The sequence below is a fragment of the Bombina bombina genome, chromosome 2 (genome assembly GCF_027579735.1).
Source record: "Bombina bombina isolate aBomBom1 chromosome 2, aBomBom1.pri, whole genome shotgun sequence".
Taxonomy (NCBI): domain Eukaryota; kingdom Metazoa; phylum Chordata; class Amphibia; order Anura; family Bombinatoridae; genus Bombina; species Bombina bombina.
The window spans coordinates 397,656,361-397,672,114 of record NC_069500.1 but is presented as its reverse complement, the minus strand read 5'-3'; the positions used below and the strand labels follow the sequence as shown (position 1 = coordinate 397,672,114).

General features: G+C 38.2%; 1 protein-coding gene across 1 annotated transcript in view; it reads right to left on the bottom strand.

Annotated features, from left to right (window-relative positions):
* MMP17 (matrix metallopeptidase 17) overlaps positions 1-15,754 on the bottom strand; it is a 334,644-nt gene that overhangs the window by 66,672 nt on the left and 252,218 nt on the right. The window contains exons 4-6 of the mRNA XM_053701866.1: positions 4,780-5,063; positions 2,069-2,245; positions 1,488-1,587 (exon numbers count right to left, since the gene is read on the bottom strand). Of these exons, the coding sequence (XP_053557841.1) occupies positions 1,488-1,587; positions 2,069-2,245; positions 4,780-5,063 (561 nt within the window). The remainder of the gene's footprint in view (positions 1-1,487; positions 1,588-2,068; positions 2,246-4,779; positions 5,064-15,754) is intronic.

Sequence of the window (15,754 nt, the reverse complement as noted above, 5' to 3'; positions counted from 1 at the left end):
ACCATTATTTTATGTATATATCATGACATGTAAGAACTCAACAACAAGATTTGTAAAAATAAAATAAATACTTTTTTTTCTACACTCTGTTGTAAAAGAAGAGGGGGTTATCCACATATAAAAAAGGTCCTTTGGGTTTATGTATACAACTTTCTCATGCACGTAGGGGCTCCCAAAAGCCTCTACTCATATAAATGCACATTTATACATGCCAGTTGATCACTTGCCACAGTGACCACAAAACCTGTATAGGGGCTTTGTTTTGAAGAGGAACTTCTTGGTGTAAAAAAAAGGGGTCATGGGGGTCTCTAGCTCTTTTTGATGACCTGTTATAAGTGCCTAGAGACCCCCAGCCCCAGCCTGCAAACAGTGTTGGGAACTTTTCTTTTATTTCTTTATATACGTTCTCTGACTGATTGCCTTTCAAATGGTGAGCCCGGTGGGTTTCTTGGTCTTAAGGGAGTTGAGAACGAGGGGGTTTAAATACAAATCCCTATTCAGCTCCCTTAAATCCTATGGAGCTACCTTTCACTGGTTTCCGTGGCCTGGTGACATCACCTCGAGTGATGCTGGTCCACTGGACCACCAGGGATTTGGGAGTAAGTGCAGAGTGGGAGCGATAGCTCCAAAAGCACTCCCCGGATGATGACACATGATTGTTATCCACATTTAACATTTTGTGTGGATGACGACCACCTGTCCTTATGCACGGTTAAGGAGTTAAACAAGAAAGCTAACATCTTATCAATATGCATATTTTTAACCTAATTATGCATTTAGGTGAGTTATTACTCTAAACTGTACACTCTGTTATACAATCAAAACAGATTTGACAGGGACACTAAAGTCAAACTTTCATGATTTAGATTGAGGAAGCAATTTTAAACAATTTTCCAAATTTGATAATAGAAGTTAATTAAAATATTGTTTAAAATTGCCTGGATAATGAAACTTTTTTTTTTTACTTACCTGTCCCTTTAAGTAAAAACCTTAGTACTATATTTTCCTATCACTTACACTTTGCTTTGCCTTGTATCATGGATGACTCTTTTCAGAGTGTCTGCCCAAACAGGTGATAAATCTATTTAAAGCCCATGGTACCTTTTTCAAAAATTTACAGGAATATTACATTTAAGTTTAATAGTTTATATAAAGTATGGATTCATAAGAAAAATAATAATAATAATAATAAGCACTTCAATTGCAGACAATCAAACTAAGGAGTATGATGGTAGCCTAGAGACGGAGTATGAGCAAATGTGCTTTTAGTGCCATAGGTTTTCCACCCCTGTGCTAAATCAATAATAAAGTTTGTACTTCATTATTACAATTTCTATAAATAGTATATGCATCAGAACCTACAGCTCCTTGAGAACAATGCAATAACTGGAACTTGGAGCTGTCCCCCTGAGATGGATGCATTTTCGACAATGCTCTCTGAGCAAATGACAGGTATATGGGCATGTTACTAATTAGCGTAATCTTACTGAATGGTTGAACGGTTCTCCGGCAGATCAGGCAGAAAAGGATGATCTTCAGCTCTGGATACTTCTGGTTTTGCTGTGGGGGACACAGACTCTCGGACTCCTGGAGTAAGAGAGGGTGAAGGATTAGAAGCCATGTGGGACACTGGAATAGAAAATGAGACATCATCTTCCTAAAAAACTAATTTCTTATCACCTAAAGAGAAAATGAGTAAGTGAAAACTGAACATAGTAATTGGATATTTGAAATTAGTATTCTGCGGTTACATTGTTCATCTTACAGGCTGCTTCTTGTTTCAATATGAGGGTAGCCTGGAGTGATGGAATTCATAAATGCAGCATATTGCAACCAGATATGAGTTGAGGACATTTGTAAAAGCATTAAAAATATATCAAACGTTATCAAGAAAAATTAAAATCTTCTGAGAAATTCAGAATCTAACCTAAATACTAAAATTATAATTTGGGAATGAATAATTTGATTAATTTGAAATAGTAATTAATTAGAGAACAATTTGAGGGAAATGAGTGGCCAAAGGCTATTGTGCAGCCTGGACAGTGGTAACCGAAAAGAAGGGACTCACCATATAACTGCCAAATTCTGACTTTGTCATCATAGGGTAGATCATACTTCAATGGGTCCCCCACAGGTCCTTGATAATAAGGTCTCATTATAGATTCCATGTCAGAAATGTGTGTCAAGCCAATAGCATGACCAAACTCATGTACTGCCACAGCAAACAGATCCATACCATGAACATCTGCGTATAAAAGAACGGCATAATCATTTAGGGAAGAGACAGATTACAGCTAATGTATAAGCAAACTGTTTAATGGACAGAAAGGATCACTGCAGGGAAAGTGTCCTCACAGTAAGTACCACAACTATATATTATGCAAAATGGCTTACACCCCCTTCTGCAGCTTATGTACATATTAATCATTTGACATAAGCAGTTATGCACATACAGAACTCTGTAAAGCTAAATCATAAAACATAGTACAAATTTATGTTTAAAATACTAAGGGCTGGATTCTCCCAGGCTCTCTGGTCTGGCGAGATTATCTAAGAAGTCTCATAAGTTTTGCGATGTCCCTCAAATAATATTAGAAAGGCAAATTTTTGTTTGAGATCTGTGTTGGTTTCTGGAGGGGAAAAACGATGACATTGCAATATAATGCTCCAAAAATGTGTTTGATTGCTTTCCATGCTGGTGATTTTTTTGATCATTTGAGCAAAGCTATGGATAAGAACTTATCATTACATGGAACTAGACATAAACACTTAGCTTTGCTTAGGGACGGGTATGACCATGTTAGATTTCTTGATGGCAGGTAAGAATTCATATTGTATGAAGCCAAATACTATTTTTTTTAACAGTCTAAAAAGCAAGTGAAATTATTTTTAGGACATACATTTTGCTTATCCTTTGCAAGAGGACCACTTGTTCATTAAAGTGACACTCTATTGTAAAATTCACTAATTCCTTACAGCATTTTATTATTGAAGGAATGATTACTTTTTAATGTATGTAGCCACTGAAAAGAGTGTTAAACTCTTGCTCAGATGCTACAGTGCATCGCCTCTCCTGAGCAGGAGACAACCGGTCAAACAACCAAGAGTGCCATATTTACTACTAATCAGCAGCTGTATTGGGCTCAAGAACAACAGTGGAGCACGCCTGATTTTCAACTTTAAATATAAGAGATTAACCCCTTTTAGAGGCTAAACACACAGCTAAAAATCATCATTTATCTATAAAATACTCTAAAGAAATGCAGCTTTTTATTATCACAATCAAATGTCCCTTTAACATGGTAATGGGAACAGCTGGATTATGTGATGATAAGCTGTGATGGTTTCCATGCTGATTGGAGCAATATTTTGTTTAACATTCCAGCCTCAGAAGCATGCACTTACTTAGTCTGGCTCTTGGGAAATTACATTATAATTGTAAACTATTCTAGCATTTGTTCAAGATATCATTATTAGGAGTCTCTAAATACTTCAGCCTATTACATGCATCTAAAGCACTAAAAGGATGCAAATCCTAATGAGAATCATTGCTTTTACAGAATGACATTATATTTATCGACTACAACGTCTTGTGTTTGATGCTAGTAATGAATATGTTTACAACACAATCACTGAAGCAGTTATAATGGTTAGGAGTGTGATAGCTTTCAATGAGTTAGACTTTACTGGAAAAATTATACTCCTAACGCAAGAGTCTCAAACAAAGACATAAAAAAAGCTTTAAAGCGAGATAAAACTCCCAAATGTCTATCAGACTTTTAACAGAATACGTTTTAAGTAGTAGAAAAAAACACTATAGAGTCAGGAAAACATACGTTTAAAAGTGATACTGCACTTAAAATGATCTAGTCACATGTGTAAAGGGGCAAAAAGTCAACTTTTTAAAATATTTTAAAAATATTTTTGCATGAAAAGCTGTTTAAATGTAATATTGAAACTAGAGTAAAAGCCATAATTGTTCACTGCTGTATCACATTTCACAAAAACAAAACAGAAGTCATTTAATGTTTAAAATACAATCTTTTAAAAGATTGTACTTCACTCTCTTAACATTTTTTACTGAATTATAGAGGACAAGATCATATTGTGCTTTACATCTGTGAAATAGTAAATATATATGATTTCTGTCCATACAGCTGTATATATACTGTAACTGATGAAGTGTAGAAATGTATTTTAACTGGGGACTTAAAGGGATATAAAACCCCTACATTTTTCTTTCATGATTTAGACAGAGCATGTGATTATAAACAACGTTTGAATTTATTTCTGTTATCAAATTTTCTTCATTCTCTTGGTTTCTTTTGTTGCAATGTAGGGACGTATGCCCATTTCTGGAGCACCATATAGCAGAAGTTTTGCAAGAATGTTATCCATTTTCACGTGCACTATTTCATGCCGTGTAGTGCTACAGATACCTACCTAGATATCTCTTCAACACAGAACAAAGCAAATTTGATAAAATAAGTACATTGGATTTTGTTTTTAAATGGTATGCTCTGTCTAAATCACTAAATAAATCACCAAATACATTTTTTGGGTTTCCTATCTGTAAAAAAAAAGGGCTTCTGGAGGCTGGAATAGACATGCACAAACACCGCTGACAAAGGAGTTAGGGTTATCAAAACCTTCACAAGCTGAATTTAAGTTTTCAGAAAAAGAACATATTTTTAAGATAAGAATTGTGTATTTTTGCCCCAATGGTTCAGCAGTTATACTGCAGTCAAACTTTAGTCATATTCTCTTACCCTCACATACCTGATGATCTGAAGGTCCATGACTCTTCATCATCAAAGTGAGTATCCCCAGACGTGTGAAGGTCACCTGGAAAGAATGCGTGAGCTACTGTTCCACCAGGTCCATCAAACGGATACCCATCATTATGGTCAGCCCTTGAGAAGTCAATCTGAATATCTGCATTATTTCCAGCTACTTCATGGAAGTTCAGAGGGGTGATATCGCTCCAGACTTTCAAGGCATAGTACATAAGTGCCCTTACAGTGTCATGGCCAAGTGCAGACTCCTTAGGGTATGTCCGAATCCTGCCATGAGAATGTATAAAATAATGAGTAGGAAAGAGATGATTCAAATGTCCACCTTTTCAATAACTGGAATACTCTTAAGAATTTAAAAACAATTTTCATTTACTGATCTTTCACATTATATCTGTGAATGTATTTTGACAGCATCAGAATATTATAGTATCTTGAAAAATAAGTTTTAAAAAAATCACACATATTTCATAGAAAAAAAAGGTATAGGGGCTGATTCAGGCTCGCCGGAAACAGAAGTTATGAAGCAGCAGTCTAAAAACCGCTGCTCCATAACTTGTCCGCCTGCTCTGAGGCCACGGACAGAAATCAACCCGATCGAATATGATCGGGTTGATTGACACCCCCTCCTAGCGGCCGATTGGCCGCTAATCTGCAGGGGGCGGCATTGTACAAGCAGTTCACAAGAATTGCTGATGCAATGATAAATGCCAACAGCATATGCTGTTGGCATTTATTGATGTGCTATATCATGTCCGCTCGCACTATGATAAATCTACCCCATAATCTTCATGTTAAAAGCTAGATTACTAGTTTACTTTCAACTTGTAATATGATCACAACCCGCAGGGCCGGACTTTGGGCAAGGCGAGTGAGGCGGCCGCCTCGGTCCCCATGGCCAGGGGGTCCCGCCGCACCGGTTAAAACAAACACATTTTTTTTTTATTTTTTCTGACTTTTTTTTCTATGCCATTTTTTTATTTTTTGCGCAAATTTTAGCCCGTGAGTGAGGAGGTCACGAGACACGAGTGAAGGAGGCGTGAAGGAGGTCAGGCACAGAGTGACTGGGGCTGAGAGGGGAGGAGGCGGAGCACCGGAGGCTGTCAGTAAGACTCAGACCAGTCAGTGCAGGCTGAGGCAGCAGACAGTCGCAAAGTCAGTCAGTCAGCAGAGTGGGGGAGTCGCAGGCAGCGCAGGAGTCAGTCGACAACAGCGAGAGTGGTGATTCACTGTCAGACAGTGGGAGTGTGTCAGTGTGTGGGAGTGGGACCAGGAGGAGGACGCAGAGTAGAAGAGGAGACGACGAGTAGAGTAGTCAGGGGCTGGCCAGGAGGTCAGATGTAGTTAGTGGATACTATTCCTGCAGTATAGAAGGTAAGCTAGGGTAAACTGTACATGGGAGAAGCTGAAAACACATCTAGTGCAACTGCAACTATGCAGGATTTGCTTTCATTCCCTCCCCACCTTTCCTATTCTGTTTCTCAGTGAGCTCCAGTGACACAGCAGTGCTAAATAAATGTGGTGAGCATCACACTGGAGAGAGTATTGTAAAATGTGCAGTAGATAGTGACATAGCAGTGCTAAATAAATGTGGCGAGCATCACACTGGAGAGTATTGTAAAATGTGCAGTAGATAGTGACATAGCAGTGCTAAATAAATGTGGTGAGCATCACACTGGAGAGTGTATTGTACATTGTGCAGCAGATAGTGACACAGTAGTGCTAAATAAATGTGTTGAGCATCACACTGGAGAGAGTATTGTAAAATGTGATGTAGATAGTGACATACCAGTGCTAAATAAATGTGGTGAGCATCACACTGGAGAGAGTATTGTAAAATGTGCAGTAGATAGTGACATAGCAGTGCTAAATAAATGTGGTGAGCATCACACTGGAGAGTGTATTGTACATTGTGCAGCAGATAGTGACACAACAGTGCTAAATAAATGTGGTGAGCATCACATTGGAGAGAGTATTGTAAAATGTGCAGTAGATAGTGACATAGCAGTGCTAAATAAATGTGGTGAGCATCACATTGGAGAGAGTATTGTAAAATGTGCGGTAGACAGTGACATAGCAGTGCTAAATAAATGTAGTGAGCATCACACTGGAGAGAGTATTGTAAAATGTGCAGTAGATAGTGACATAGCAGTGCTAAATAAATTTGGTGAACATCACACTGGAGAAAGTATTGTGCCTTGTGCAGCAGATAGTGACATAGCAGTGCTAAATAAATGTGGTGAACATCACACTGGAGAGAGTATTGTACTTCTGCAGCAGATAGTGACATAGCAGTGCTAAATACATGTGGTGGCAGCAAATTGTAGAGAGTATTGTACATTGTGCAGCAGATAGTGACATAGCAGTGCTAAATACATGTGGTGAGAAGCACACTGGAGAGAGTATTGCACCTTTTGCAGCAGATAGTAACATAACAGTGCTAAATACAAGTGGTGAGCATCACACTGGAGAGAGTATTGTACCTTCTGCAGCAGATAGTGACATAGCAGTGCTAAATACAAGTGGTGAGCATCAGATTGAAGAGAGTATTGTACCTTCTGCAGCAGATAGTGACATAGCAGTGCTAAATACATGTGGTGAGCAGCAGATTATGTGCAGCAGATAGTGGCATAGCAGTCCTAAATACATGTGGTGAGCAGCAGATTATGTGCAGCAGATAGTGACATAGCAGTGCTAAGTACATGTGGTGAGCAGCAGATTATGTGCAGCAGAAATTGACATAGCAGTCCTAAATACATGTGGTGAGCAGCAGATTATGTGCAGCAGATAGTGACATATCAGTGCTAAATATATGTGGTGAGCAGCAGATTATGTGCAGCAGATAGTGACATAGCAGTGCTAAATACATGTGGTGAGCAGCAGATTGAATGAGAGAACAGCACCTCCTATTTAAACTGATAAAACAAAGCACTTAGATGAATTTTAAAATGTCAGAGTAATTTACATAATTTATTAAACTCTGTGTACAGCTTTGATGTTTCTTTGTTATAACACATCTGCAGTACATACACACACACACACACACACACACACACATATATATATATATATATGTGTGTGTGTGTGTGTATATATATATATGTGTGTGTGTGTATATATATATATATATATATATATATATATATATCTATATATATGTGTGTGTGTGCGCTGTGTGTGTGTGGGGGGCTGTGTGTGTGTGGGCTGTGTGTGTGGACTGTGGGCTGTGTGGTGTGTGTGTGTGGACTGTGTAGACTGTGTGGGCTGTGTGTGTGGCTGTGTGTGTGTGTGTGTGTGTAGGCTGTGTGTGTGTGTGTGGGGGGGGGGGACTGTCTGCATAATTCCTTATTATATACATAAACAGTTGTTCCAATATATATATATATATATTGCAATATATACAATGTTATAGTGCTCCACATTAGTGGATTTATATGTTTTTGTTTATATAAAATGTTTTGCATTACCTTAAATGATTGTTCTCCCATTTTGTTTTTAATTTTAATAGCTGTGGGGGCGGAGATTGTGCGGGGTTGGAGGTGGATATTGGGTGGAGATTGGGCGGGGTTGAAGGTGGAGATTGGGCGGGACTGGGGGCAGAGATTGGGTGGGGTTGGAGGCGGGGAGAAAGGGGCCCCTTTTTGTCATCCTGCCTTGGGCAAGCCGAAACACGCAAAAATCTTACTTCTAGCGCAGTTAATGCTTGAGCCGGAGCGTTGAATAGCACTCCACTTGTGCTTTGGCACTTAATGTTTATTCAGACTGAACCAAATTTATATATTTCCTCTTTATAATATTCTGTTAACTATCTAGTTCCTATTGCCAGAGAGGGTCCAAGAACTAAAAGATCATCTCCATTTGCCAACATTTTACCTCTCTAGTGATATTTCACTGCTTATGTTGGCCTCTGTACTGTAAATATAATTTTGCTTCCTAACCTCCTGCATCTGATCCTGCTTCTAATGGACACACATTTTGGTCTTTGCTCAATTAAATTTATGCTGCCTGTACCACTGTGTATTACTCTACTTTGCTTACTCTTTGATGAAAATGTCAGCTATCACCTGCTTAAAGGGACATGAAACCCAATATTTGTCTTTCATGATTCAGATAGAGAATACAATTTTAAACAACTTTCTAATTTACTTCTATTATCTAATTTGTTTCATTCTCTTGGTATCATTTGTTGAAGGAGCAGCAATGCACTAATGGTTTCAAACTGAACTAATGGGTGAACCAATCACAATCAATATATATATGCAGCCATCAATCAACAGCTAGAACCTAGGTTCTCTGCTGCTCATGAGCTTGTCTAGAAAAAACTTTCAGCAAAGGATAACAAGAGAAGGAAGCAAATTAAATAAGATAAGTAAATTGGAAAGTTGTTTAAAATTGTATTCTCTATCTGAATCACAAAATAATTTTTTTGGGTTTCATATCCCTTTAAAGGGATAAAAAAGTAAAATATAAACTTGCATGATTCAGATAGATCATTTAATTTTGAGAGACTTTAAATGTCCTATTTTCAAATGTGCTTCATTCTCTTGGTATCCCTTGTTGAAAAAGAATATGCACATATCCCACTCTAGTGGGAGCTAGCTGCTGATTGGTGCCTGCTGTTCCTTCAGCAAAGAATAACAAGAGAATGAAGCAAATTTGATAATAGAAGTAAGTGGGAAAGTTGTTTAACATTTTAAGTTCTATCCAAATCCAAATCATGAAAAAAAATTTTTGGGTTTCCTGTCCCTTTAATGAAAAATTTCAAATTAATTACTTATTAAAATATATAAAACTCCAGTGTGCCTTTAAAAAATAACTTAAGGTATTAAATGATAATAATAATTGTAATAACAAATGAGTAAACGTCACAGCTTGTTAATCACATGATGTATATATCAGTATATCACAACACAAATGTTTAAGCAGGGTTCAAATCCTACAAAAAAAGCGTGGGAACTCACCAAGACTTCCATCCCCCTCACAATTAATATTGTTATATATATATATATATATATATATATTTATATATATATATATATATATATATATATATATATATATATATATATAGTATACACACACACACTGTATTTATATGTATATAATCTATGCACTTTGGTTAATAAAAGCAAATTAAATCCAATGAAGGGTTGAATGGTTGGCTTTGTTTTATATTCATACACACACACACACTGGGGCATATGTATCAAGCTCCGAATGGAGCTTGATGCCCCGTGTTTCTGGCGAGTCATCAGACTTGCCAGAAACAGCAGTTATGAAGCAGTGTTCACAAAGACTGCTGCTCCATAACCTGTCTGCCTGCTCTGAGCAGACATCGCCACAATACAACCCGATCGAGTATGATCGGGTTGATTGACACCCCCCTGCTGGCAGTCTATTGGCCGCGAGTCTGCAGGGGGCGGCGTTGCACCAGCAGCTCTTGTGAGCTGCTGGTGCAATGATGAATACGGCGAGCGTATTGCTCACCATATTCAGCGAGGTCTGGTGGACCGTATTTATATGTATATATTTTATGCACTTTGGTTAATGAAAGCAAATTAAATCCAAAGAAGGGTTGAATAGTTGTCTTTGGGCCGCCTGAGAATCCTCCTCTGTCACAGAGTCTCATCCACTTAACTTGCAATAATCATATTTCTGCTGAGGGGAGCTAAATAACCCAAGAGCAAGCGACACAAAAATGTAAGCACCATGTCTTCCACACAGTGCAGGGTAATCACACAGCAGGACCACTGACAGACAGGCTTGCATTTAGTGTATTGTAGGAAGTGTTACTGTCCTTTACTAGAATATCTCACAATCCCTCTAACCAGACTGTACTCCAGCTCCTCCCAGCAGCAGCAGTGTTTACAGAAGCATTTCTTTTCTCTGTCCAGAGGGAACTTAGTTTGTCCTGCAAAAATAGTAAAGGAACTCCGTTCCCATGCGTTCACACTCAACTTGACCTCTGTGTATAAGTGAGTAAATTAAGTCTTATATAAGGTTCCACAATAACTTACTCTGAGACAGGGACACTCATAGCATTTGTGTGACCCTAGCCAAGACAAACTGTGGGGGCCCCCAACCTACAGAAAAGGAACAAACAACATCCCAGATTTTGTTACTGCCCTTTCTCTGCACTGTATAAACATAATATTATTATTTATTATTATCAGGTATTTGTAGAGCGTCAACAGGTTCTGCAGCGCTATGAACATAGGTGGTATATAAAAAACAATTACAAGGATTAAATGGGTAGAGTGTCCTGCCGAGAGTTGCACTGTTGTAGTCGGCTCTTATGAAGGTGGACTACAAACAACTGGGCTCATAGGCTTACATGCTATGGGGTTTAAGGGGATAGCAGTGGAGATAAGAAGGTTAGTGTAGGTTATAAGCATCCCTGAATAGTAAAGTTTTCAGGGAGCACTTGAAGCTTTTAAAACTAGGGTAGATTCTTGTGGAGCGAGGCAGAGAGTTCCATAAGATGGGAGCAGCAATCCCTGTGAAAGGCGCTATCTGAATCAGTTGTGTGCAAAAAAGAATTAATAAGCACATTTAACAGTAAGAATAGAAACTAGGGCAGACTGTAATATTTTAACTTCAAGAGATATTTCATACAGACCGGCTTACTGAGTCTGTCATGAACCATCTGCAGCTCACTTGTCATTAACAGGGAAGAGAGAGAACAGAGCATTAGTTTCTTCCCCAGAGTAGTTAGCAGCATAATGCAATAGGATAAACAGGTCTGCTCCCATTGTCTTTATTTACTACAGTTTTAACAAACAACACAGGGCTAGATAACAAGTGGAGCGCTAAATATGGCTTGCGCGCAAGCAATATTAGCGATCCACTTTGTAATACCAGTGCAGGCTACTGTATTACAATGGGAGTCTTGTTCTGATGCCGTCAGAGACAGCATCAGAACCTAAGCACAGTGAAGGAGGTAAGTCACACACTGATTGCAGCATGTTTAAAAATATATGTATATAAGCATAAACAATTACATATATATTTACTGGGAAAACACAGTTCCCATAGACCGCAATGTAAAGGCACTTTTCAATGCCATTTTTTTCTAACACCCCACCCCCGCCAACTTTAAAGCCCCAAAACTGCGTAGTACAGTTGTTGTTTTTTTTTAAATGCTACATTTTTTAATAAAAAACTATAATGCCCACAATTTTGAGGGCATTTGGGGCACATTTACAAAATGAACCAGAGATCTAATTTCTGGTTAATTTTCTGAGTGCTAACTGCTACCGCGAGCTTGAGGTAGCAATAACCAGCCACTTGTAATCTAGCCCACAGTGTCTATAGGACCATGCAGATAACTATGCATCAAATGGATTATGGCAGCGCTCATCTTCCTAGGGGTGAAATGAAGAGATCTTCTGATGAGTTATTTAAAAAGAGAACCTGCGGTACTTTAGTATGATCAACAAATGGGATACCACTAAAAGGAAAATACTCATAGGATGGATGTGAATCCATTTGAATCCTGATACAGTGGTTTTCAGGAGAAACCGAGGCTGGCAGTGACTTTCATTAGGGGGTAATTTATTTTACTGCATTGTGCATTTGGGTTTATTTATATACAGCTGGCCCTTCATACCACAAGACCACATGGAGATTTGTTTAATGAGAAGATTTGCCAGCTAGAGGATTACCTTAGAGTGACCAAGGGAAGGGCAGCAGGTGTGGTCACATAGAAGTAGTTCCTCCCCAAAACTGTGCCCTAGGGCCTTCTCTTAGATGCTGCTAGAACATCCCCTGAATTGTAAAATGTACAAATTCACAACTGAGCTTATTTTTTTCTTTAACTGCTAGTGACACAAACAGCAGTTATATCATCCTCTGGTTGACAGAAGGAAAAATAATACAGTAAGCTGCCATCCCCTCCCCCTTGGCTTCTATAAGTAACAAATAGACTAACAGTATAACACACTTGGTCAGCCGGTAACACATACAGAGCAGATATTTTACCTCTTTGGCCTAAATATTTGTAACAGATTGAAGATCTCTATAAATTTAGCTGCTACTTAGCACATTTAAGGGACAGTAAAGACTGGAAAGAGCATGCAATTCTAAACAACTTTCTAATTTACTTATGTTATCAATTTTGCTTAGTTCTCTTGGTATCATTTGTTAAAGAATAATCCTAGGTGAACTCAGGAGTGTGAACGTGTCTTTAGCCATCTGGCAGCAGTGTTTGTAACATTGTTTATAGCAATATTAGACATAGACTGCTAAAGGCACGTGTACACTCCTGGGGGCACATTCATCTTCTGAATGCAGCCATATGCTGCTGTTTCCGCGCGAGCCTTAAGGCTCGCCGGAAACAGGAGTTTCTGGCTGCAAATCTGCAGGGTGGGCGGTATTGCACAAACATTTCACGAGAAATGCTTGTGCAATGATAAATGCCGACAGCGTAAGCACAATGATAATTCGGCCCCCTGAGCTCTATCAGCCTAACTAGGTTAACTATTAACAAAGAATGCTGTATCTGAATCATAAAATTATAATTTTGACTTTAATGACCCTTTAAATAAGCAAAATACATTTACATGTCCAGCTTTTCTGAATTTATTTTACTGGACAGCCAGTAGAATAAATGAATACTATGCACAATACAACCCTATTTATATATACATTCCAGAGAGCTAATTTTCAGTATATCTGTATCTGACAGGAAAATAGTCCTGTTACTTCTCTAAAAGGTATAATTTACTGCAACTTACTTACATTTCATAGAGCAATTTATAATTTTACACCACAACAATTATTTGATTAATGAGATACTGAAGACTTTCAATTTCTGTCATGCAATCAGAATAATAGATTTTTAAAATTATAGTTATTTTGTATTATGAAAAAATAAATGATCCTGGTTTACAAACTCACGTAAATGAGAAACCTACAGCAACCATTTTGATGTTTTCCAGGATCAGAAGGGAAATCTCTGCTTTTATATTACAGGAAATGTCCAATTAGAGGTTAAACATTTTCTGCCATGATTAATCTTAAATATTTTTTTAGAAGATCAATAAGATAATATAGTAGATGAGGTTGAAAGAAGATAGAAGTCTATCAAGTTCAACATATACAGATCCTACCTGATTTACAATAATGAAGCTGCCAATTTAACTTATACTAATACAATTGAAGGCAACTCATTTAACACAAGAAATCATATCCCTGAATTCTGTTTTTAACCTGAAATGTATATATTTTTAATTTATCTAAGTTATTGGCATTCACTTAGGCCAGGAGTTCCACAATTTGCTTTGTTTTACAATAAAAAACATTTACATTGCTGGAGATTAAGGCATCTACTTATCAAAGCGTCGACTTTCTTGCATTCAAAGGCACCAAGACGCTCGCCTAAGATTGCCTAACATCGCTGCCGAGGACCTGAATACGTTCTCCAAAGTTACCAAAAAAGCTGCGCAGCAAGTACGGGGCGATGAGCAGCCGACTGTTGTTAACTAACAGTCATCGATTTCGCTGCTCTTCGGCTTTTTTACAGCTTTCTTGGTATACTGTCACTAAACACCCAGACTATACTATACTGTTTTACCCCCTATACCGCCGCTCCCGGACCCCGCCGCACCTAAATAAAGTTATTAACCCCTAAACTGCCGTTCCTGGAGCCCACGCACCTAAATAAAGTTATTAACCTCTAAACTGCCGCTCCCGGAGCCCACCACAACTCTAATAAATGTATTAACACCTAAACCGCCGCTCCCGGAGCCCACTGCCACCTACATTATACATATTAACCCCTAATCTTCCACCCCCTATACCGCCGCCACCTACCTAAAGTTATTAACCACAATCCTGCCGCTCCCTGACCCCGCCGCAACTAAATAAAGTGTTTAACCCCTAAACTGCCGCTCCCGGAGCCCACTGCCACCTACATTATACATATTAACCCCTAATCTTCCACCCACTATATCGCCGCCACCTACATAAAGTTAATAACCCCTATCCTGCCGCTCCCGGATCCCGCCGCAACTAAATAAAGTGTTTAACCCCTAAACCGCCGCTCCCGGAGCCCACCAGCCACCTACATTATATTTATTAACCCCTAAATGTATTAACCCCTAAACCTAAGTCTAACACTAACCCTAACACCCCCTAACTTAAATATAATTTAAATAAATCAAAATAAATTATTCCTATTTAAAACTAAATACTCACCTATAAAATAAACCCTAAGATAGCTACAATATAACTAATAGTTACATTGTAGCTATCTCAGGATTTATTTTTATTTTACAGGCAACTTTGTATTTATTTTAACTAGCTACAATAGTTATTAAATAGTTATTAACTATTTAATAACTACCTAGTTAAAAAAAATACAAAAGTACCTGTAAAATAAAACCTAACCTAAGTTACAATTACACCTAACACTACACTATAATTAAATTAATTACCTACATTAACTACAATTAACTACAATTAAATAAAATTAAATACAATTATCTAAAGTACAAAAACAAACAAACACTAAATTACAGAAAATAATTAAATAATTACAGGATTTTTAAACTAATTACACCTAATCTAATCCCCCTAACAAAATAAAAAAGCCTCCCAAAATAAAAAAAGCCCTACCCTACACTAAATTACAAATAGCCCTTAAAAGGGCTTTTTGCGGGGCATTGCCCCAAAGTAATCAGCTCTTTTACCTGAAAAAAAAAGTACAATACCCCCCCAACATTAAAACCCACCACCCACACACCCAACCCTGCTCTAAAACCCACCCAATCCCCCCTTAAAAAAACCTAACACTAACCCCTTGAAGATCACCCTACCTTGAGATGTCTTCACCCAACCGGGCCGAAGTCCTCAACGAAGCCGGGCGAAGTGGTCCTCCAGACGGGCAGAAGTCTTCATCCAAGTCGGCCAGAAGAGGTCCTCCAGACGGGCAGAAGTCTTCATCCAGGCGGCATCTTCTA